General features: G+C 40.2%; 1 protein-coding gene across 1 annotated transcript; it reads right to left on the bottom strand.

Moving 5' to 3' along the window:
- Nucleotides 1-11,697: 11,697 nt before the first annotated feature.
- manbal (mannosidase beta like) lies at nucleotides 11,698-24,331 on the bottom strand. Its single transcript, XM_060919345.1, has 3 exons — nucleotides 24,227-24,331; nucleotides 23,785-23,949; nucleotides 11,698-12,124 (listed from the first exon to the last, which is right to left on the bottom strand). The coding sequence occupies exons 1-3, from the start codon at nucleotides 24,290-24,292 to the stop codon at nucleotides 12,011-12,013; spliced, it is 345 nt and encodes a 114-aa protein (XP_060775328.1). The 5' UTR covers nucleotides 24,293-24,331; the 3' UTR covers nucleotides 11,698-12,010.
- Between the last annotated feature and the right edge of the window lie 404 nt (nucleotides 24,332-24,735).

Raw genomic sequence — 24,735 nt, 5'->3', positions numbered from 1 at the left:
AGGTGACAGTGCTAACCACTACACCACCCCAAACATCTCTATGTTTTGGCAAACATATAGACTGTAGCTTAAATTAAAAAAAAGATTTAATGAGGACTTTAACATGAATTAACATTTCAAAGATCTTTACTTTGAAATAAACCATCAAAAACACCTCCGTTACCAAAATTCCAGCATACATCATCTTCCAACTGAATGCGTTTTAGGGGAATTTTCAGAGCTGTTCTGCTGTGCATCTTGCAGGAATTCCCAAGGGTGTATGAAGCTGACTGAACACACCTCTCTTTCAGTTTTACTTTGGTAACGTTCATTAATTTTTTTTTCAAACATCCAAAAAACTCCCGAGAAGAATCTTCTTTCTCAGAAAGACAGTCATAGGAAATATTCAAAACATTAACACCATTCATTCCAAAGCAAGTGCAAAACAGTATGGCCAATTTTAGACGAGACACTGACCACTTTCTTTTTTAGATTCAATAAGATAAGATTCAACTTTACTGCCACTGAATAAGTACTTAACAAAATGCAGCTGGCATCTAAACAGAAGTGCAAATTAGTGTAAAAGTGCAATGCATGTAAAAGTTAACAGGCCTATTGGAATATGAATATGCAATAAAGAGGTATAGATAGAAATGCAATGAAATACAAGTCAAAGTAAACTTAGAAATTACCGCTTTCTTTTTTATTTGCATTTTCAGTACCGTCCCGATTTTTTTCTGATTTGAGGATGTCGTTTCTCTTTACTTAGTTGAGCACTTCTTGACATAATATGGATTACTACAGTTGTGGAATAGGGCTATTTACTGTATTTTTATTATGTACTGTTTGATCTCAAACACATTAAGAAGGCAATAAATTGCATTAATTAACTTTTGACGAAGCACCTGTTAATTAAAAAGCATTCCAGGTGACTACCTCATAAAGCTGGTTAAGAGTATGCCAATAGGGGATCGCTTCCGGTGCCATGGATAGATAGGCAGCAAGGGTGAGGAGCTCTGACCACGCTTGAAAGTAACTTTTAAATTAACTGTCCAGTGGCCAATAAAACCCAATTTTATTAACGGGGAAAGGAGTATATACGTTTTAGTTACAAACAGATGATGAGCAAATCTTCAAGACAGAAGCCGAATTCTGCCCCACCGAACACAAGAAATACAATCGCCAACAAGTTAGCTGCAATGGCGTCTCCTGCTAACCGTCCCTCCCAAGAAGAAGGAATATCAATGACCCAGTTAGTGCAAGAACTGTCTAAACAACGTGTCAGCATAAAGGAGGACATTTCCAGTCTCATCCAGGAATCTATCGGACCTCTACAAGCTTCTGTCGACGCCTTGCGAGAAATGGTGAATGGTTTTCAAACTCGCCTGACCGACGTAGAAACTTTAGCAGGTGATAATTTCGAGAAAGTCACTGCAGCGGAGCTAGCCATTGACTCTCTACAAAAGCAGAATGCAGCACTGCTCGATCGCATTGAAGGTCTTGAAAACCGTTCACGCCGTCACAATTTGAGAATCGTAAATGTTTTAGAAGGCAGTGAAGGCAACCAAGACACTGTGGCATTTATGTCCAAAATGCTGATGGAGCTCACAGGTGAAAACCTATTCGACTCGGCGCCAGTCTTGGAGAGAGCGCATCGAGTAGGGAATGCCCCAGCGACTGCTGCGCAAAACCCACGAACATTCCTGGTATGCTTTAACCGGTTTCAAGATAAGGAACGTCTCTTAAATTTTGCCAGGCAGAACACCTTGCAATACAAGAACGTCACTGTTCGGATTTACCCAGACTTCAGCACGAGTGTATCGAAGAAACGGAAGGGATTCAACGACATCAAGCACGCACTTTACTCAAAGGGGATAAAGTTCCGACTCCGGTTTCCAGCCACACTACGTGTGTTCTTCAAAGGGGACACCTTGGACTTCGACACACCGGAGGAGGCACAGACATTCTATCACCGTAGGGTTATGGCGCCAGGTACCACAGAATGACAACACCCAGGCTCTGGTTTACAGCCTGTCGAGGGTCAGTAACCTGCAGTGCTTGAACTCTGACTTAAACTCGCCATGCTTATGTCTACCCTACTGACTGTAATGACGTATTTGGTACACATCAGGCCTTACCGGTCCTTCTATTCTCTCTATAATTTTTTTTTTTTGTAACTGTAATTTAATTCTAATGACGTGTGCCCACCTACTCAACAGCCTTAATGTGACAGTGGGGTTGGTGCACTTTAGTTGGCCTTCTCTCTCTCTCTCTCTCTCTCTCCTTTTCACTCCTTTTTTTTTTTTTTCTTCTTTCACGATAATTTTGGTGAACTCTACGACTACTTTGTTAACCATGGTCATTAATCTCCACTCCAACTCAATGACAGTTTAACGGTCATTGCTCCACAGCCTATAAGACGGTTTGGAATGTATCGGAAGACTCTGATATTATTAGAACAACGCCTGCAGTTTGTCTCTGTTCAGATGACAGACATAGGTATTGTATATAGTTTGTTTAAGATGGGGAGGGCACTTTCAGGGGCTTGGATAGGTTTTTGTTTTATTAAAAGGGGACACACTGCCAAAGGGATTTATTTTTTCTTATGTGCATTTAAATACATGAAAACATTTTATTTAGTTATAGACTCGTCTCATTACCTCCCATTTTTTCTCCTGTATGTCTTATTTGGATATGTCTGATGGTAATACACATAATGTCGGGCGTAATGTTTCCTCTTCACCAATACGATTTATAAGTTGGAACGTTAAAGGGCTCAATGGGCCAATTAAAAGAGCACGTGTCTTTTCCCATTTAAAAAAGTTAAAGGTGGGTCTCGCGTTTTTGCAAGAGACCCATATTACAACTGCAGATCAGATTAGACTCAAGAAGAATTGGGTTGGTCAAAGCTTTCACTCCAGCTTCACTACTAAAGCGCGCGGGGTATCAATATTAATCCATAAAAGCATATTATTTGCTCCATCCAAAGTAATCTGTGATCCTCAAGGCAGATTTCTAATTGTGCCAGGTTCTCTCTTCAACATCCCCATAATACTTGTAAATGCGTATGCCCCAAACTGGGATGACAGCAGCTTTATTTCTAAACTTTTCTCCCTCATACCAGACTTGGACACACACAGGCTTATCCTAGCTGGTGATTTTAATACTGTAATTGACCCGTCTATGGACCGCTCATGTCCTAAAACCCTTACCCGATCTAAAATGTCTCAAATACTTTCTGACTTAACGCACAAGATTGGTTGTGTGGACCCATGGAGATTTTTATATCCCCAGAAAAAGGATTTTTCCTTTTATTCTAATGTACATCACACATACAGCAGGATAGACTATTTCTTTATTGACAAAACATTTCTCCCTGCTGTTGAGAAAGTTGAATATATGGCCATTGTAGAGTCCGACCACGTGCCTGTAATCCTTGATATAACATTTTCACAAAATCTTACACAACATAATACCTGGAGATTAAACACTGCCCTACTAGCTGATAATAAATTCTGCAAACACATTTCAGGGGCCATAGATGAGTTTCTAGAATTCAACAGAAGTGACTCAATTTCTCCATCTACTCTGTGGGAGACACTAAAAGTTGTCATAAGAGGTGAGATCATTTCATACTCCACATCACGTAATAAGGAAAAGAAGCGGAAGGAGAAAGAGCTTATTTCAGCAATTAAAAAAATAGACCACCAATATTCTATAACCCCCACACCGGAGCTAAACAAAGTTAGAATTGAACTGAAAACTCAGTATGACTTGTTATCCCTGGAAAGAACTGAGAAGCACCTGCTATGGTCCAAAGGACATTACATGGTGACAAAGCTAGCCGTCTTTTGGCCTATCAGTTAAAAAGTAGAGCTGCCTCACGCCTGATCCCACAGATTCGTACATCTTCACAAGTATTAACCATAGACCCAAGGGAGATAAATGCCACCTTCAAAGAATTCTACTCAGAATTGTATACATCTACATTCCCACAAGACACCTCAAATATGAAAGAGTTTTTAGATGACCTTGAATTCCCCTCTCTAGAAGACGCTGCGAGAGACGAGTTAGATAAACCTCTACAATTACAGGAAATTGCAGATGCCATTAAGAACATGCAGAATAATAAAACTCCAGGTCCTGACGGCTACCCTGTCGAATTTTATAAAAAGTTTAGTGCAAAGCTAGCTCCAATCTTGTCAGAAATGTATAATTACTCTTTAGAACAAAACACTCTTCCACATAGTCTTACTGAGGCCTCCATCTCACTCATTCTAAAACCAGGTAAGGATCCACTTGAGTGTGGTTCCTACCGACCAATCTCTCTTTTAAATACAGACGTTAAAATATTAGCTAAGCTCCTAGCTTTAAGATTAGACAAAGTCATATCTCCTATTATCTCAATGGACCAGACTGGTTTTATGAGGAACCGACATCCTTTTGTAAATATCAGGAAATTGCTTAATGTTATTCACTCCCCAGCGTCCAGGGGGGTGCCAGAGGTGGTTGTCTCCCTGGACGCAGAGAAAGCTTTTGATAGAATAGAAATGCCTTACTTATTTGCTGTATTAGAGAGATTTGGCTTTGGTACTACATTTATCTCTTGGATCAACCTGTTATACGCTTCACCCAAAGCATCAGTGCTGACTAACAGGGTAGCCTCTCAATTCTTTCATTTGTCAAGGGGCACCCGACAAGGGTGCCCCCTTAGCCCTCTGTTGTTTGCACTAGCGATTGAACCCCTGTCCATTAAGCTAAGATCTTCTACTAACATACAGGGCATCCATAGAATGGGAACTGAGCATAGGTTATCTCTCTATGCTGACGACCTTTTGCTGTACATTTCAGATCCAGTCAGATGTGTTCCTTTTATTATCAATTCTTTAAAAGAGTTTGGTGTGTTTTCTGGTTACAAATTAAACCTAGCTAAAAGTGAATGTTTTCCCATCAATACTTTGGCACTTCAACTTTCAGACAGTGAACTTCCATTCCGCATATCAAAATCTGGCTTTAGATACCTTGGTATAAATATCACCCGTTCTTTTTCTGATCTCTTCAACAAAAACATTACCCCTCTTATTAATAATCTAGAATCTGATATTAAAAGATGGTCTGCACTCCAATTATCACTTGCAGGTAGAGCGAACTGCATAAAAATGAATGTGCTTCCTAGATTCTTATATTTGTTTCAGTGTCTTCCTATCTTCCTTCCTAAGTCATTCTTTCAATCACTGAACAAGCTACTCTCTTCATTTCTATGGGACTGTAAAAACCCCAGAATTCGCAGAGAACTTCTGGAAAGGCCCAGAGATGTAGGCGGCCTAGCACTTCCCAACTTGAAATATTATTACTGGGCTTGTAACATACACAAAGTTATATACTGGTTTCAAACCCCAGACGCAGATTGGTGCCAAATCGAGGCAAATTCTTGTCTATCCACTTCACTCTCTGTTTTGATAACGGCTAAACTACCACTATCACCCTCACATTTTACGTCCAGCCCAATAGTAACCTCAACTCTCAAAATATGGGCACAGTTTAGACAACATTTTAAACTCATAGAATTTTCCTTATACAGTCCAATCTGTAAAAACCACCTCTTTCCAGCTGCCCAGCTAGACCATACATTTACTGAATGGCAAAGGAAGGGTTTGGATAGGTGTATTGATTTCTATATAGATGGTATTTTTGGTAGTTTTACTGAAATAGCTGGCAAATACCAATTGCAACGTTCAGATTATTTTAGATACCTCCAGGTTCGACATTTCATGCGGACACTAAGCCCAACTTTCCCACACTTGCCAGTGGAATCAGGGCTGGAGAAGGTTCTGGGGATCAACATGGTACACAAAGGTCAAATTTCATCCATCTACAATTTAATCTCTTCCATTCAATGTGTAACACTAGATAAATTCAAAAATGACTGGGAGGAAGAACTGGGAACAGAAATTTCAGACACTATTTGGGAATATGCTCAAAATACAGTCAACGGCACAACATCTTGTGCACGCCTGAGTTTAATACAATTCAAAGTTTTACACAGGACATACTACACCAAATCAAAGTTGTCCAAGATATATCCAGACATTGAAGATAGGTGTGATCGCTGTAATTCACCTTCAGCTAACATGACTCATGCATTTTGGTCCTGCCCAAAGTTAATAGACTTTTGGTCAGATGTCTGCAAAACTTTGAATGAGGCGTTTGATACCAATATACAACCCACTGCAGAACTTGCCATTTTTGGAATAGTGGATCCTGAGATCCCAATGACATCCAAGCAAGTAAATGCTTTTGCTTTTGGCTCTCTTTTGGCTCGTAGAAGGCTTGTCTTACAGTGGAAATCCCCTCACCCTCCAAAAGCATCAACTTGGCTCAGTGACTTAATGCTTTTTCTAAAATTAGAAAAAATCAAATACTTCATCAGAGGATCAAAAAATCATTTCATAAACTATGGGACCCATTGATCTCATACTTTCAAACCCTTTCCACTCTCCCCTAAGACCACATGTTGCGACCCGGCATTAGCATCTATAAAAATTATACATACATCTGTGTATAAGATAAGTTAATGTACTGCACATGTAACTGCACATATACATGAGTGTATGCACAATGTCCTCAGACATCTTCATTAGGAGCGAGACGTGCTATATCTTATTGTGATTTTAAGTTTTATTAATTTATTTACTTATTTATTTTATTTTTTTATATATTTTCTACCTTAATACATTTTATGTGCACTTTTTTTTTTTATTTCAGTCATCACAAGGCAGTGTGTATGGGAAGTAGGGGTGGGCATTGGATGGGTCTGTTTACTCTCTGTTTGTTAAAAAATCTATAAAACAAGAAGAATATGTACCATAATGGCTCTGTACTACCAAACTTTTCTTCAATAAAAAAAAAAAGAAAAAAAAAAGAGTATGTCAATAGTGTGCAAAGCATCATCAAGGTAAACGCTGGTTACAGTGGTGCTTGAAAGTTTGTGAACCCTTTAGAATTTTCTATATTTCTGCATAAATAGGACCTAAAACATCATCAGATTTTCACACAAGTCCTAAAAGTAGATAAAGAGAACCCAGTTAAACAAATGAGACAAAAATATCACACTTGGTCATTTATTTATTGAGGAAAATGATCCAATATTACATATCTGTGAGTGGCAAAAGTATGTGAACCTTTGCTTTCAGTATCTGGTGTGACCTGCTTGTGCGGCAATAACTGCAACTAAACGTTTCCGGTAACTGTTGATCAGTCCTGCACACCGGCTTGGAGGAATTTTAGTCCATTCCTCCGTACAGAACAGCTTCAACTCTGGGATGTTGGTGGGTTTCCTCACATGAACTGCTCGCTTCAGGTCCTTCCACAACATTTCAATTGGATTAAGGTCAGGACTTTGACTTGGCCATTCCAAAACATTAACTTTATTCTTCTTTAACCATTCTTTGGTAGAATGACTTGTGTGCTTAGGGTCGTTGTCTTGGTGCATGACCCACCTTCTCTTGAGATTCAGTTCATGGACAGATGTCCTGACATTTTCTTTTAGAATTCGCTGGTATAATTCAGAATTCATTGTTCCATCAATGATGGCAAGCCGTCCTGGCCCAGATGCAACAAAACAGGACCAAACCATGATACTACCACCACCATGTTTCACAGATGGGATAAGGTTCTTATGCTGGAATGCAGTGTTTTCCTTTCTCCAAACATAACGCTTCTCATTTAAACCAAAAAGTTCTATTTTGATCTCGTCTGTCCACAAAACATTTTTCCAATAGCCTTCTGGCGTGTCCATGTGATCTTTAGCAAACTGCAGATGAGCAGCAATGTTCTTTTTGGAGAGCAGTGGCTTTCTCCTTGCAACCCTGCCATGCACACCATTGTTGTTCAATGCTTTCCTGATGGTGGACTTATGAACATTAATATTAGCCAATGTGAGAGAGGCCTTCAGTTGCTTAGAAGTTACCCTGGGGTCCTTTGTGACCTCGCCGACTATTACACGCCTTGCTCTTGGAGTGGTCTTTGTTGGTCGACCACTCCTGGGGAGGGTAACAATGGTCTTGAATTTCCTCCATTTGCACACAATCTGTCTGACTGTGGATTGGTGGAGTCCAAACTCTTTAGAGATGGTTTTGTAACCTTTTCCAGCCTGATGAGCATCAACAACGCTTTTTCTGAGGTCCTCAGAAATCTCCTTTGTTCGTGCCATGATACACTTCCACAAACATGTGTTGTGAAGGTCAGACTTTGATAGATCCCTGTTCTTTAAATAAAACAGGGTGCCCACTCACACCTGATTGTCATCCCATTGATTGAAAACACCTGACTCTAATTTCACCTTCAAATGAACTGCTTATCCTAGAAGTTCACGTACTTTTGCCACTCACAGATATGTAATATTGGATCATGTTCCTCAATAAATAAATGACCAAGTATAATATTCTTCTCTCATTTGTTTAACTGGGTTCTCTTTATCTACTTTTAGGACTTGTGTGAAAGTCTGATGTTGTTTTAGGGTCATATTTATGCAGAAATCTAGAAAATTCTAAAGGGTTCACAAACTTTCAAGCACCACTGTACTTTGAAGAATCTAAAATATGAAACGTATTTTGTTTTATTAACACTTGTTTGTTTGTCACATCATTCCATATATGCTCCATGTGTTATTTCATAATTTGATGTCTTCAATATTGTTCTACAGTATAGAAAATAGTCCAAATACAGAAAAAACTATGATTGAGATGTGTCCAAACTTTTGACTGCTCCTCTATATGTATACATATGCAGATACGGTACAACATGTAATACAATATGCAGTGTGTATGTGGATAACGGGAATTAATGTAACATTTTTTTGTGTGTTCAGTAGAGAAACAGCTGTAGGAAATAACCTGTTCCTCAGCCTACTAGTGTGAGTGCAGAGTTTTCTGTATCGCCTCCCTGAGGGTAGTTTTCTGAACTATTATTAGGGTGTGACATGCATCTTCTGCAAGCATCGTTTCCGATGGATGTCCTCAAAGTGGGGGACCAGGGTGTCAGCGATGTATTTCATGGTTTTCACTACACGCTGAAGGGCCTATCAGAGACAAATTCCCATACCACACAGTAATGCAGTAGGTCGGTATGCTCTTGATAGAGCACCAATAGAAGCTCACAAGATCGCTGACAAAAATGAGCTTTCTTTTGTGTGCTCAGAAAGTACAACCTCTGTTGTATCTTCTTGATGAGGACACCCAGGAACTTCAAGCTGGAAACACACTCCACCTTGGATCCGTAGCTACAGATGGGTGTGAGTGTGCTGGCTCTAGTTTTCCTGTAGTTCATAACAAGCTCTTTGGTTTTCAAGTCCAGATGCTTCTTTTTGCACCAGGTCACCAGACAATCAACCTCCTCCCTGTAGGCGGACTTATCATTGTCAGCTATTTGGCCTATAGCCGTGGTGTCATCTGCAATTTTGATGATGATGATGTTATTATCATGTAAAGCTTTGCAGTTGTAGGTGAAAAGGGCCTTGTGGGACCCTGGTGCACAGAGTTAGGATGGCAGAGGTTTGATTATCCAACCTGACCAGTTGTGACCTGTTGGTCAGGAAGTCCAGGAGCATGTGGAGGGACTGAAACTAAGGTCACAGAGTTTCGTGAGTAGCATGGATGGACAGACAGTGTTTTAAGCTGAACTAAAGTCAACAAACAAAATCCTCACATAGGTGTTGAGTCCATGTGTGTCAAAGCAGGGTCCAATGCAGTGGTGAGTGCATCCTCTGTTGATCTATGTGAACAATTGGTGAACTGAAAGGGGTTCAATGAGGGGGTGGAAAGAGGCTTTCAAATGACCCAGAACCAACCACTCAAAGCACTTGGTGATGATGGTGAGTGCAGAAGGCCTGAAATCATTCAGACTTCTTACCACAGAATGCTTTGGTACAGGAACAATGGTAGCTGTTTTCAGACATTTTGAAACAATTGACTGGGCTAATGACAGGTTGTAAATGTTAGTAAGTACTCCAGCTAGTTGTTTGGCACAGGACCATAGCACACTGCCAGGGATGCCATCAGGATTTCCACAGGTTTACCCTCTTGAGTGTGGCGAGCGTGTCAGTGCTAGAGAAGTGGAGATGCTTTTGACAAGGAAATAACAGGGAAGTCATGGCCTAATGGTTAGAGAAGCAGCTTTAGGGCCAAAAGGTTGCTGGTTCAATTCCCTGGACTCACACGAATGGCTGAAGTGCCCTTGAGCAAGGCACCTAACCTTCAACTGCTCTGGGTATGTCATACATTGCTCTGGATAAGTGTCTGCAATCTAATGTAAGGCTTCTCATTGGGGGAAGGGGTACAATTTTGGTTGTTGGCTCCTTGTTGTGAAGGTCAAACTGGGCATAGAAACTGTTCAGTTCATTGGCTGAGTTAGCATTATTAGTTGGTGTAGTTGTAGATTTAGGTTTGTAGTCTGTAACCTCTTGAATCCATTGCCACTTTCGACAGGGATCTGCATTGATGAAATGGTCCTCGATGTGTAGTTTGCACTGATGTTTGGCCCTAGAAGAGCAGTAAGCCTCTTCATGACCTGATCTGGAAGCATCACCACATGCCCTCAGCATCTAGTGAACCTCGTTGTTCATCCAGGGTTTTTGATTCAGCAAAATTTTACTTACCTTTTGAGTGGTGACATTATCAACACATACTAACATAGTCCAAAAGAGAAGTAGTATACGCCTCAGCATCAGTGTGTGAGCTTGTGGTGGCCTGTGTGGCAAACGAACCCCAGCGTGTTCAAACCGCTGCTATAATGTTAGGAGTTTCTTGCCACACTTTAACCATATTTGTTATTGGTTTCACACCTCTGATGAAAGGGGTGTACTTAGGGAGCAGAAACAAAAGAAAGGTGGTCAGATTGTCTCAGGTTGATGACTTTGTAACATTTGTATAAACATGGTATAATGTATTATCCCCTTGGGTGGGACAGGAGACATTCTGGTGAAATCTAAGGAGCACAGTTCTCAGGTTGCAGTGATTAAACTCCCCAGCAATGATGAAAACTCCCTCTGGGTGTGTGGTTAGCAATTATTGACGGCAACACAGAGTTCTTTCAATGCAAGCTTAGCATTAGCATCTGATGGAATACATGTAAACTACAGTTATAATGGTTGATGTAAATTCCCTAAGCATGTAAAAAGGTCTACACTTTGTTTTATTTGTATACATGGATGCACACACTTCCAGCTTTTCTCTTTCCAGTGTCCTCTGCTTGTGTGTCTGCTCTGAAGACACAGTGCCCAACCGGCTCAATCACCACGTTCACAATTGAGCCACGTTTCAGCAAAAACAGTGCCATTGCAGTCTTTGGCTGGTTGAGTTGGATCTCATCCATTTTGTGTGTCAAAGACCAAACATTAGTCAGGAAGATGCTTGGTAGTAATGTTCTGTGTGGGCTAACCTTTAACCAAGCATGCAGGCATTGGCTATTTATATCATGTATAATGTTCTTCGCTTTAAATAAGCGAATTATTTCAAGTAAATCTGCATGCTGGTTTAAAGGCAGCGAGTGAACTATGGGATGAGCATATAAGTCACAGGCAGAGGAGAGGAAATCAAATGATACTAGCCATCAAGAGTTCTGTTCTTGAACTTTCCCCTGATGGAACATACTGGGTCCAAGACGACAAAGAAAAAAAAAATATCACAGAACCCTGCAATGATCCGACTACAGGAGAGCAACCAGAATGGTCCAAAACAGTCCAGTTTATTATTACAAGAGAATTACAAAAATGATAGCTTAAAATGTGTCAATAGAAAGTAAAAAGTTTTAACCACCAGCCTTATGACAGTCACCTAGTGAATGAGTAAAGTAGGTATTGTAAATATCATCACTCATGGAGATCTACTGCTGTAAATAAACTGTATGCAGTTGCAATATGGGTTTAGTGTTTAGTTTGGATGGTCCACAATGAAAATTTACTTCAGTTGTTTTATTTTTTTTGTCAGAAAACAACCAAAATTTCAGATTTGCTCACACACTCATTTCACAGTCTTTATCTTTTCTTCTTGCTCTCCTTTTTAAGTTTTTGCCGGACTTGCTGCGCAGGTGCTTTGGGCTTTCTGTTTGGCTCAGAGGTTTTCGGCTCAGCTGGCTCCGATGTCTCTTCCTGTAATCAAAAGGAGACCGTTTTCATGCAAAAGTAGACTAGCCTAGATTTATCTTTCAAATTGTATTGTAGTATTAATAATACTTGATAAAAATAGTCTTTAAAGCACATATGCAGAGCCATGGCCTCACTTTCGTTTATAAATGGGTCCGTCTCAGAAACTGGTCTCTCATTTGGGACATTATGGTCAAAAATTTAATTTTCTAATTTTACTATTTTTTTTGCATCTACCGAACACTCAATGTTTCTTTTGCCATGTTTAAGAAGAATAAAGATAGTATCTTGCTTTATCTGGCCTCCACTGTGGAAATTTTTTTTGATTACAATTCAAATGCTTTTGTAAAATTGATTTACATATAAAATAACTACAGCATGAAGAATTAAAGCCCCTCCTTCACAGATGAGTGAAAATATTGGATAAATTTCCTCTTTTTGATTGCTTGGGTTAAAAATGCCAAGTTATGATGACTGAATTGATTATTCACTTAAATATGAATATGATGATACATTTTGGGTATGTGATATGGCAAAATAGGACACAATGGAAAAATCAAGAACACACCGGAAAGATGAGAATAACGGCGGTGATAAAAGAACAGTGACTGTACCGGCTGAAGGTCACGCGGGTCTCTGCTGCGGCGCGCGAGCAATGGGACATCACTACCGCACCGGACGGAGCGCGAGGTGGGGGCGGGGCAAAATGACTGCCCGTAGATTATATCCAAAGTTCAATCTAAATTGACCATGGTTGCAAAATATTGGCCAAAAATACGCAAACACTCCGAAATATGAAAGTAAGATGAAAAAGAAACATTCTATTGCCTTATACTGCAAGACTAAAACAAAATAAAACTGTCAAAACTCACCTTTTCAGCGATAACGTCTGAATAGATCACCCGCGTAATAGAAAGACCGCAAATGGAAGCACGATCAACTTCTAACTGTTGGAGTGGAAAATTCCATTCTACACATGCAAATTGTTAATGTGTGTCGTTCCCCGCACACAAATAACACGCTACGGTAAAAAATAGACCACAACTCATTTTATAGCTCAGAAATTCATACAAGACCAGCTACCATCGTAACATATTCTGTAAGAAACATATTCTATACCTAACTTTCAGCTTTCTTTTTAAAAAACAAAATCACAGATTTATAACTAAATATTTATATGGCGGAGTGATTTTAAGTTACTACTTTTGGTGAGGTAGTGACCTCGACCCTGAGGCTTTCCGTTTAGGTCAAAACACACGATCGTATTGGTTTTGGGTCTGCGGAAAATGGAGTTACAACGGTGATCAAATATTTTGCATGATGTTTTATTACGGTTATGATTATTCTGTGAGCGCACCAATCCTTAGGTGTATGAAGTTACGACTTAAAATACAATTAGTGATAACTGTAGACTGTTCAGTGGACTACAACCTTTTTAAGGGAATGCGATGTAGTCAACCATTTATCATGTCCCAGATCAAGCCGCCATTTTTCCACAAATTTGCAGAATTTTTGCCAAATTCTGAATATTCACATCAAAGATTTCCTTTTATCTGTATTATTTCTTTCATTTTATTTCAAATTAAAACCAACATCACCATTCAAAACCGTATAGTTTATTGACTGAGTATATTTAGTGGGGTACCCCCACAGTACCCAGTTTCTGAGACAGACCCAAATACCTTGAGACCTCAAGAATGGCACAGGAATAGTTTTAAGCGTTAACAATAAATCTAATACAGTCATTTTTACGATTAAAATGATTTATATAGGTAGCGGTCTGAGTGAATGACCTTGATGTCCGTAACGTCACAGCAGGAAGTCGATCGGTCTCATTGTCATTTCCGCTATACTAAAACACAGAGCTGACTGCAACTCTGATCCTCCATTTTGAGCTAATTTATCACCATGCCCGTAGATGTGTTGCTGCACCCGCTAGCAACATGACAGAAGGTGGATTTACGTTGCATTCATGGCCTAAGAATGTTCAAACTGCAAAGATTTGGACGCGTTTTGCGAGAAGTTCACGGGCACATTGGACGGGTATGAAGTGGTCTCTCCTCTGCTCTGCACATTTTACTGGGGACTCGTACGAGACCTCTGATCTGTTGAGGAGCGTTGGCTATAAGCCCGTATTGAAAGAGGGTGCAGTACCAACAATTAAAGGAAAAGAAAACCACAAGAAAAGTTTTTTTTTTTAAAGCGAGTTCACTTGCACCAGTCCTCCTGGAGCGTGAGCCGAGGGTTGTTGCTAAAACCCAGGACAGAACGGGACGGGACATATCGCTCGGGCAGTGACCTCCCCGCAGTTGTTGCTAAAACCAGTGACATCCCGTTCCATCCCAGGTTTTAGTAATTGCCTGAGCCCAGCAGTAATGGCGGAGTACACAGTATGGAGAAAATAGAGAAAGAGTTGAGCAGCTGTCTTATTTCTAAACTGGATATTGCTGCCATTTCGCCCTTATGTGGAAGAAATGAATGAACGGAGAACTGAACGAATAACTGAAAAAGTCAGATTGTTTCAAAACAAAACAATCGGCCACAAGATCGGCCTTCAAGAAGTGAGAATAGAGACGGGTCAGCTCCGACTCTCATTTGGATATAAAACAACACTCACTGGTTTACCTGCATTTAGATTACTACATGTAACTTGTATTGTGTGTTTAAGTTACCGGTATAAGATTATTTAATTTGCTTCAGAATGTGATTGTCTCAGTTCATCTGATTATTTAATTAGCCTTTTATGTTTTATCAATGAAAATGCATGCATGTATATTTATGTTGCACAAGTTATAACACCTATCCTGTTTTAATGAGAGTCAACCCACAATCAATGAAGTCAAATCAGTCTTAGTTGAGCAAGTCGGTAACGGTATTTCTTACTTTCACCGTAAATTTTTATTTATATGACTTTGGTCTATAGCTGTCAAAGGCCTCGGCCTTAAAACCGGTTACCGCTGTGACGTCACGCACTCAGGGCTGGCTGGCTCAGCGGGGCAGCTCGAATGCCAACTTTGCGGTCGATTTTAACTCTCAAAAATATATATATTTTATTCCCATTTATGCAGCATACAAGAGTCAAGGATGAAGATACTATCCACTCAGAAATTTTTAAAAAAAAAATAAAAGGTTCTGCATATCTCCTTTAAGGTAAGGGCAATTCCATGTAAATGTCAACCTCACCATGCAAAAATAAAGCAACATGTAATACATCAAAACCACTCCCAGAGAGATCACCTAGGCCTGTATTTTACAGATGTGAATAAGTTGAACCAATTTGTAACCAACCTAATATGTCACTGTCAGTCTTTCTTTCTTATAATGTAAAACCCAAGCTAAAATCAACTTTGATCATGTACAATTCTATATTATTGCCACAAGCCACAGAAATGTATGCTAAAATCCACAAAACAGCAAAACAATAGCCATCCTAAATATTATTTAAGAACTTTGATAGTTTTAGCTGATATTTAGAGTTTTTCAAAGGGTTATAGTGGTTAAATTGCTGATTTTTCTAAACATATGCCATGTCTATTTCAGACGCGTCACATCCATAACGGAATTTCGTCACATCCATAACGCTGACTTTTCCTTCCGAAACTCTGCATGAAATACAAAATATTTTAAACAAAGATTTTTTAATATTCACCTTGGACCCCTCTATCAAATGGATATCTCCATTTCGACATTAGGTTTACAATTTCACGGAGTTTGATAAAAATGTACAGTCACCCAAGAAAAGTGATACTTTTTCTGTCACATCCATAACGCATCTTTTATTGGCATTTTCTGGCATGCCCTAGATGTACTATGGGAATTGTTCTTGTTCTATCACTTCTCCAGTATGGTAACAGCCTTAAAATATGCAACACCTGTTTAAATACTGGGAGACAATAAAACATGCACTGGGTCATTTGTTGCCATTTTGAGTTCAAGTGTCACGTCCATAACGCTGGAATTGCTCGTAACTGGACTAATACATTATTCAGTCTGAACAGATAATGCGTGTTAAATAGATATAAAGATACAGATAAGAGGTGCAATTCCATGGTTTAAATTAGGCAACTAGTTTGTTTATATTTTGTTCAACATAACAGCTACTCTAGCACAAACTGCTGAAAAAGTTCATGCTGACACCTTTCTGTTTCAGCCAGCATCAACTTTTTCAGCAGTTTGTGCTACAGTAACTCTTCTGTGGGATTCGACCATATGGGCTAGCCTTTGTGCCTGATGTGAATCAATGAGCCTTTGACCCCCATGACCCTGCTGCCGGTTCACCGGTTCTCATTCCTTGGACCACTTTTGGCCTGTATTAACCACTACATACCAGGAACACCCCACAAGATGTACCATTTTGGAGATGCTCAGACCCAGTCATCTTGCAATCACAGTTTGGCCCTTGTCCAAGTCGCTCAGATCCTTACGCTTGCCCATTTTTCATGCTTCCAATGCATCAAGAACTGACTGTTCTCTTGCTGCCTAATATATCCCACCCCTTGACAGGTGCCAGTGTAATGAGATAATCAATATTATTCACTTCACCTCTCAGTAGTCATGATATTATGGCTGATTGATGTCCATATTACACTGATGATGGCCTTCCAAGCTAAAAGCTGAGTAAGCTTAAAGATCAAACACTGCCTGTCCTCCAACGTCATTGGACCTGTAGGACATCTACTTCTGTGTAATTACGGCCACTGATTCTACATACAGTACCAGTCAAAAGTTTGGACACAGCCTCTAATTCAATGTTTTTTCTTTATTTTTATTAATTAAAAGACACGTCATGTCTTAAAGTAATGATGGATGTCGTTTCTCTTTACTTAGTTGAGTGCTTCTTAACATAATATGGATTACGACACAGTGGTGTAGTGGTTAGCACTGTCGCCTCACAGCAAGAAGGTTCTGGGTTCGAGCCCAGTGGCTGGCAAGGGCCTTTCTGTGTGGAGTTTGCATGTTCTCCCCGTGTCTGCGTGGGTTTCCTCCGGGTGCTCCGGTTTCCCCCACAGTCCAAAGATATGGGGTTAGGTTAATATGGGACGGCCTTGGGCTGAGGTGCCCTTGAGCAAGGCACCTAACTCCCAACTGCTCCCCAGGCGCTGTTAGCATGGCTGCCCACTGCTCTGGGTATGTGTGTGTGCTCATTGCTCACGTGTTCAGATAGGTTAAATGCAGACAGGAATTTCACAAGTGTGTGATGAATAAAGGTGTGCTTTCTTTACTACAGATGTGGAATAGGGCTGTTTACTGTTTGATCACAAACACATTAAGAAGGCAAGAAATGGCACTCATTAACTTTTGACGAGGCACCTGTTAATTAAAAAGCATTCCAGGTGACTACCTCATGAAGCTGGTTAAGAGAATGCCAATAGTGTGTAAAAAGAGTCATGGGGGTAAATGCTGGCGACTTTGAAGAATCTAAAATATCAAACATACTTTAACACTTTTTTTTTTAGAACATGATTCCAGATATATGTTATTTAATAGTTTTGATGTCTTCAGGATTGTTCAGTCACGATAAAGAAATTCCTGTGAAGACAGCTGGCTATATGCCACGCCCACTCTGGGTCTAAACCCTCAAACAGCTGTGTGTTACATTAAACACAGACTAGGATTTTTCGGCGGGGCACACACTGACTGGCAGCCCGAGTACATTATGTAACAAAAAAATAACCACCACTGCTAGTTTTATGTAGCTTAGAAACCGGCTCTTCCATTATTGCTGTTTCTTCCACATTTTCTTGATATTGTGTTGTAGAAACGGCACTAAAACTTAGCTTCGAAACCACAAAACGCAACTTTGATGGAAAAAATATATAATAAATTGCTTGTCTCTCCATGTCGAAAGAAGGAGGAAAGTTACGCTTGTTTTGACATGAATTAACACGAGGAAATACTTGTAATTCGCAACTAAAAAGACTGCAGCTACACTGGCAGCTTGACCATGCTTTCTAGTGCGATCATGTTGCACTTGTGCAGAACTGGGTCTTCGCGCCCAAACCACAGGAAGTCCATACAAGGTTATACAACCCCGATTCCAAAAAAAGCTGGGACAAAGTACAAATTGTAAATAAAAACGGAATGCAATAATTTACAAATCTCAAAAACTGATATTGTATTCACAATAGAACACAGACAACATATCAAATGTCGAAAGTGAGACATTTTGAAATTTCATGCCAAATATTGGCTCATTTGAAATTTCATGACAGCAACACATCTCAAAAAAGTTGGGACAGGGGCAATAAGAGGCTGGAAAAGTTAAAAGGTACAAAAAAGGAACAGCTGGAGGACCAAATTGTAACTCATTAGGTCAATTGGCAATAGGTCATTAACATGACTGGGTATAAAAAGAGCATCTTGGAGTGGCAGCGGCTCTCAGAAGTAAAGATGGGAAGAGGATCACCAATCCCCCTAATTCTGCGCCGACAAATAGTGGAGCAATATCAGAAAGGAGTTCGACAGTGTAAAATTGCAAAGAGTTTGAACATATCATCTACAGTGCATAATATCATCAAAAGATTCAGAGAATCTGGAAGAATCTCTGTGCGTAAGGGTCAAGGCCGGAAAACCATACTGGGTGCCCGTGATCTTCGGGCCCTTAGACGGCACTGCATCACATACAGGCATGCTTCTGTATTGGAAATCACAAAATGGGCTCAGGAATATTTCCAGAGAACATTATCTGTGAACACAATTCACCATGCCATCCGCCGTTGCCAGCTAAAACTCTGTAGTTCAAAGAAGAAGCCGTATCTAAACATGATCCAGAAGCGCAGACGTCTTCTCTGGGCCAAGGCTCATTTAAAATGGACTGTGGCAAAGTGGAAAACTGTTCTGTGGTCAGACGAATCAAAATTTGAAGTTCTTTATGGAAATCAGGGACGCCGTGTCATTCGGACTAAAGAGGAGAAGGACGACCCAAGTTGTTATCAGCGCTCAGTTCAGAAGCCTGCATCTCTGATGGTATGGGGTTGCATTAGTGCGTGTGGCATGGGCAGCTTACACATCTGGAAAGACACCATCAATGCTGAAAGGTATATCCAGGTTCTAGAGCAACATATGCTCCCATCCAGACGACGTCTCTTTCAGGGAAGACCTTGCGTTTTCCAACATGACAATGCCAAACCACATACTGCATCAATTACAGCATCATGGCTGCGTAGAAGAAGGGTCCGGGTACTGAACTGGCCAGCCTGCAGTCCAGATCTTTCACCCATAGAAAACATTTGGCGCATCATAAACAGAAGACATGACAAAAAAGACCTAAGACAGTTGAGCAACTAGAATCCTACATTAGACAAGAATGGGTTAACATTCCTATCCCTAAACTTGAGCAACTTGTCTCCTCAGTCCCCAGATGTTTACAGACTGTTGTAAAGAGAAAAGGGGATGTCTCACAGTGGTAAACATGGCCTTGTCCCAACTTTTTTGAGATGTGTTGTTGTCATGAAATTTAAAATCACCTAATTTTTCTCTTTAAATGATACATTTTCTCAGTTTAAACATTTGATTTGTCATCTATGTTCTATTCTGAATAAAATATGGAATTTTGAAGCTTCCATATCATTGCATTCCGTTTTTATTTACAATTTGTACTTTGTCCCAAATTTTTTGGAATCGGGGTTGTAGAAACCCTAATGAGGCTGAGGTGACAATCCATCCATCCATGCATTATCTGTAGCTGCTTATCCTGTTCTACAGGGTTGCAGGCAAGCTGGAGCCTATCCCAGCTGACTACGGGTGAGAGGTGGGGTACACCCTGGACAAGTCGCCAGGTCATCGCAGGGCTGACACATAAGCCAGTATCTCACTGGGCTGCGACAGTCTGCGACTAGCTGGAGACACAACAATTGTGATAAAATATGCGAATATCAATTCAGTGTGATTCCAAGTGAAAATTGTCTCTAATTCGCATATTTTATCACAATTGTGTCTCCAACTAGTCGCAGGCTGTCGCAGCCCAGTGAGATACTACCCGTAGACACAGACAACCATTCACACTCAGATTCACACCTACAGTCAATTTAGAGTCACCAGTTAACCTAACCTGCATGTCTTTGGACTGTGGGGGAAACCGGAGCACCCGGAGGAAACCCACGCGGACACGGGGAGAACATGCAAACTCCACACAGAAAGGCCCTCACCGGCTGCTGGGCTCGAACCCAGAACCTTCTTGCTGTGAGGTGACAGTGCTAACCGCTACAGCACTGTGCCGCCCCGAGGTGACAATCTAGTTTAAAAATAAATAAAATGTTAGAAAAATTGCAGTGGGCGCTTTTCTAAAGCCAGTATCTCACTGGGCTGCGACAGCTTGCGACAAATTGCGAATGTCATTCGCAAGAGAGTTTCAAAAGTGTCTTGAAACATTCACGGGGCTTCTCAATTTCCTCACGCGAGTCACAAAGTGTCGCTCCTTCGTCGCTGAAATTTTGACCGCGTTCAAAAAATTTGCGCGACAAATTCTCTCTCAAAATAGCCGCAAATGCGTCGCTGGTGTCGCAAAGCCGTCACGAACCCTTCTCAAGTCAGTTTCCGTGAAGTGAGATGCTGGCTGAAGTGCGAGAACTGAATTCGCATATTTTATCGCAATTGTTGTGTCTCCAACTAGTTGCAGGCTGTCGCAGCCAAGTGAGATACTGGCTTAAAGTGCATCTCACGGGTAAATTCAGGAGCAAGATCAATGTAATTCTCCTATTTTATATTAAACTTTGGTCAAATATCTGTCACATTTTGCATTTTGTGCAATTTTTTTTACCTTGCGCAATACCAGAAAAATTCAGTTGAAATCAAGCCATTTGAGGCGAATTGGTCCGCCTCTGAAAAGACTTGGCATTTGGACTTCCCGGCAAACATTGATTTTCGTGATGTCGCGTGCGGGATGCCTCCCTCTGAATCCTACGTCAGTGCTGGTTTGTTTATGAGAAAACGACCTGGTGGTTTTCTGCAAATTTCTTCAACGTTATCGCGTAATTATTAAAATGTTTAACAGATGTATCGTCGGAGGTTGTAGCAACACCAATCTTGATGGGATTAGTGCTCATCGTTTTCCAAAAGACCGGACAATGAGAGAGAAATGGGAGCGCTTGGTCTACACAGGCTGTGCACTGAAACCGTGCAAAGCTCTCGCAGCCTGCTGGCGCTTCCGCAGGTGACGTCACGAATCTGGCTCCAGACTCCCTTGGGATTTTTCCAGACGCGTTTTGTTATTTTATTTTTTTCTGCTGTAGACAGATGGCTTTGTGCAAAATTACCCTTCTGGATGAGTGTGCAAAGGGACATACTTTCATAAAAAAAAACAAAAAAAAAAACAAAATTCTTCTTCTTTCGGTTTTATGGCAGTTGGCAACTAGCTTCAATGGTGCATTACCGCCACCAGCTGGACTGGGGTGTGATACTTGAGTTTAAAAACAAACCTAAATTATTTTAATTAGACCTGTGTTCCTTAAGAAGCTAAATACATATTTGAAGCAGATTTCACCTGTACTTCTTTGCAGAATGTCCTCCAAGTTTAACACTAATTGTTTCCCTTGCAACTGTAAAATTAATATCTTTGTCTTTCTTCCTGGTATTTAGGACATTGCAAAATAACATGCTCTGTAGACTCTGGGCTGCAACAGAAATCAGAGTTTCCATCTGCATGCTTTTTTATCATCACCAAAGAACTATTTAATCTTGTGTGTCCAAACCTCATTCTCGAAAAAGCATCCTCCTCTTCCTTACTTCTGTTGGTGTTTCTACTCTTTCCCACTTTGTTCTGGATATTATAAAACTGTCTCCCAGTCTGGCCATTGTCCCATAATGTTTGCCATTTTCCCTTAACTATGTTTTTAACCATACTTTTAATTTCTGCCTTGCTGTAAGCGACTTCAATATCCATGCTGGGATTTCCAGCTGCTTGTTTAGCGCACTTATCTGCCATCTCATTCCCTACAACTCCTATATGAGCTGGTACCCATACAAGAGTCATCTTAACTCCTGTCTTTAACAGATTATTTGCAACTTGTAATATTTCAAACAAAACGTCCTGCCTTGATTTTGACTGGGACGTTCTAATGCTAATCAAAGCTGAGCTGGAGTCTGAAACAATTACTGCCTTCCTTGGCCTATTAACTTCCACCCATAGCAGGGCTAGCCACACAGCAACCAACTCCGCTGTATAAACTGCTAGATCATCATTGATTCTTTTTCCTACTTTGACTTTTAACTTTGGGATAACAAAAGCAACCCCAACTCTTTTACCAGCCATTTTAGAGGTATCTGTATATAGAGTTATATCCTCTTTATACGTCTCCATAAGATAGCTCTGAACCCTTAATTTGTCCATGTTACTCTCTTGCATCTCCTCTAATAACGCCAGGTCAATGGATATCTCTTTAACCCTTTGATGCAAAACATATGCACACCCCTTCTAATGCACAACATGGGTCAAAAATGACCCGCATTCATTTTCCAGGTTATTTCATGCTGACTGAGTTTCTTTGCTCTATCTTTTGAAATCAATTTATTTTATGATTGAATATTCCAAGTATTCTTTAAATATCTTGTTTTTAATTACCACAAATCATTAATTTAATTTTTTCTTTCCTACTTTATGAACAAAAATACTTTTTATATTATGACACATGGGTCATCCAAGTGTGATTTAAATTAAATGTCTTAATACTATAATAATAATAATTTGTTTCAAGTAATTACTTTAGCAGTGAATGGGGCCAGTTATTTATTTATTAACTATATAGTTAGCTAAGCCAACTACAATAAAATTAGCTAACTAAAGTAGAATATGTCAACAGCTCGGTAGCTAATAGTAATTACTTGTAACTTTCTGACGAGTAATCTACTCACTCTCAAGGTAACCTAAACATCATCAATTTTTTTCTAAGGTAATGTTAGAACAATTGAGAAACATTCCTTGCATGTATGAGATGGGCAAAGGGCGCTGTGCTGAGCTGTGAAATGTCTGACACAAGCACAATTCACAGTTCCCACCAAACGCTGGAGTAAATGCATGCGGGTCGGTTCTGACCCATGTGTGTAAACTTGATGTAGAATTACAAAAGCTGTGCTTGTTCATAACTTAAGAAAGGAAAAATAAAAATGATGATTTGTGCTAAACAAAAACAAGATATTTACTGCATATTTGGAAAAGTAAATGACAAAATGAATTTATTTCAAAAGTATATCATAGAAACACTCAGCCATAGATGAAATAACCTGGAAAATGAATGCGGGTCGTTTTTGACCCATGTTGTGCATTAGAAGGGTAGTGATGCAAAAAGGGTTTTTATTCAGAAAGTAAGAAAGGAAAAAATAAAATAAGGATGTATGATGATCAAAAACAAGTTAATTGAGGAATACCTTGAATACTGAATGATGGAATTAATTTATTGCAAAGATAGAAGATAAAAACTCAGCCGGGTCACTTTTGACCCATGTTTTGCATCAAAGGGTTAAAAACCCATGGTGGAACAGCTGGGATAGGCACAGTAGGACTTCTCATTAACTTTATCATTAATCCAAACGAAATCGGTCCAGAATATGCACTTTAAGATTCTTATGCGGCTATTGAAAAAATGTATGGTCCGACAAAGGGGTGTCACGGGCACCCCAGGACCACCCCACCCCCTCCCCTCTAGCCACGCCCCTGCAGACGTAGGTGTTACCTGTTCATGGCTCTTGGAGGTGGGTAGAATTATGGCTAAAATGCAGACGAGCTGGAAAATTGCTCCAAGAAAGAGACCATAACGTAAAACACTCTCGAAAAAGGTGGGCTCAGGAACCTCCGGCGGTGAGAGGTCCAAATCTCCGGACATGGCGCTCACCTGTGACTAAACACAGCATGTTAACACAGACAGGCTCAACGCTACAGACTGGGGTCGCGTCCAAAACCGCACAGCTTCATATTATGGGATAGCAATATGATCTTACTAGCCACAACACAATACAGCCAAGTGCCCAAACATTTCAGTACTACTGAGTGCTGAACACTGTGGTTTGGGACGCGCCCGAGTCTGACCCACTTCATGACTCTAATAAATATAACAACCAAACGTTAATGTAATAACTCATCACCTCCATCCCAAAACAAAACATCCCATCACTTACTCTCGAAGTGAAATACAGTAATTCGTATCCAAGCAGCTTCTGTATCCCGTATTTATGGTTCAACATCCGGTGTAATAGACATAGCTGACGTTGTGAAATTTGACTTTCACACAAACACGCATGCGCAAAATTAAGCGCATGCGCGTTGGAAAATTGACATGGACGTCCCTGATTGATTTTATTTAGTAAAATAATGCACAAAATACAGAAATATAGTGCACATTAAGATACACGGATAACACAAGAAAATGTATAACACTTATTTCCATTGTGGTCCGGCAAGAATCAAATGGCAAAAATAGGGGTAAATAGTAAATACATAATTATAGTATGTAAACAACAACAATAATTATATTTAAATAATAATAATAGTTATGAAAATAATAATGATAATAATTTTGAACAGGGCGGCATGGTGGTGTAGTGGTTAGCGCTGTCGCCTCACAGCAAGAAGGTCCGGGTTTGAGCCCCGTGGCCGGCGAGGGCCTTTCTGTGCGGAGTTTGCATGT

Source organism: Neoarius graeffei, chromosome 4 (genome assembly GCF_027579695.1).
Source record: "Neoarius graeffei isolate fNeoGra1 chromosome 4, fNeoGra1.pri, whole genome shotgun sequence".
Lineage (NCBI taxonomy): Eukaryota > Metazoa > Chordata > Actinopteri > Siluriformes > Ariidae > Neoarius > Neoarius graeffei.
This window is presented reverse-complemented; position numbering and strand designations above follow the sequence as displayed.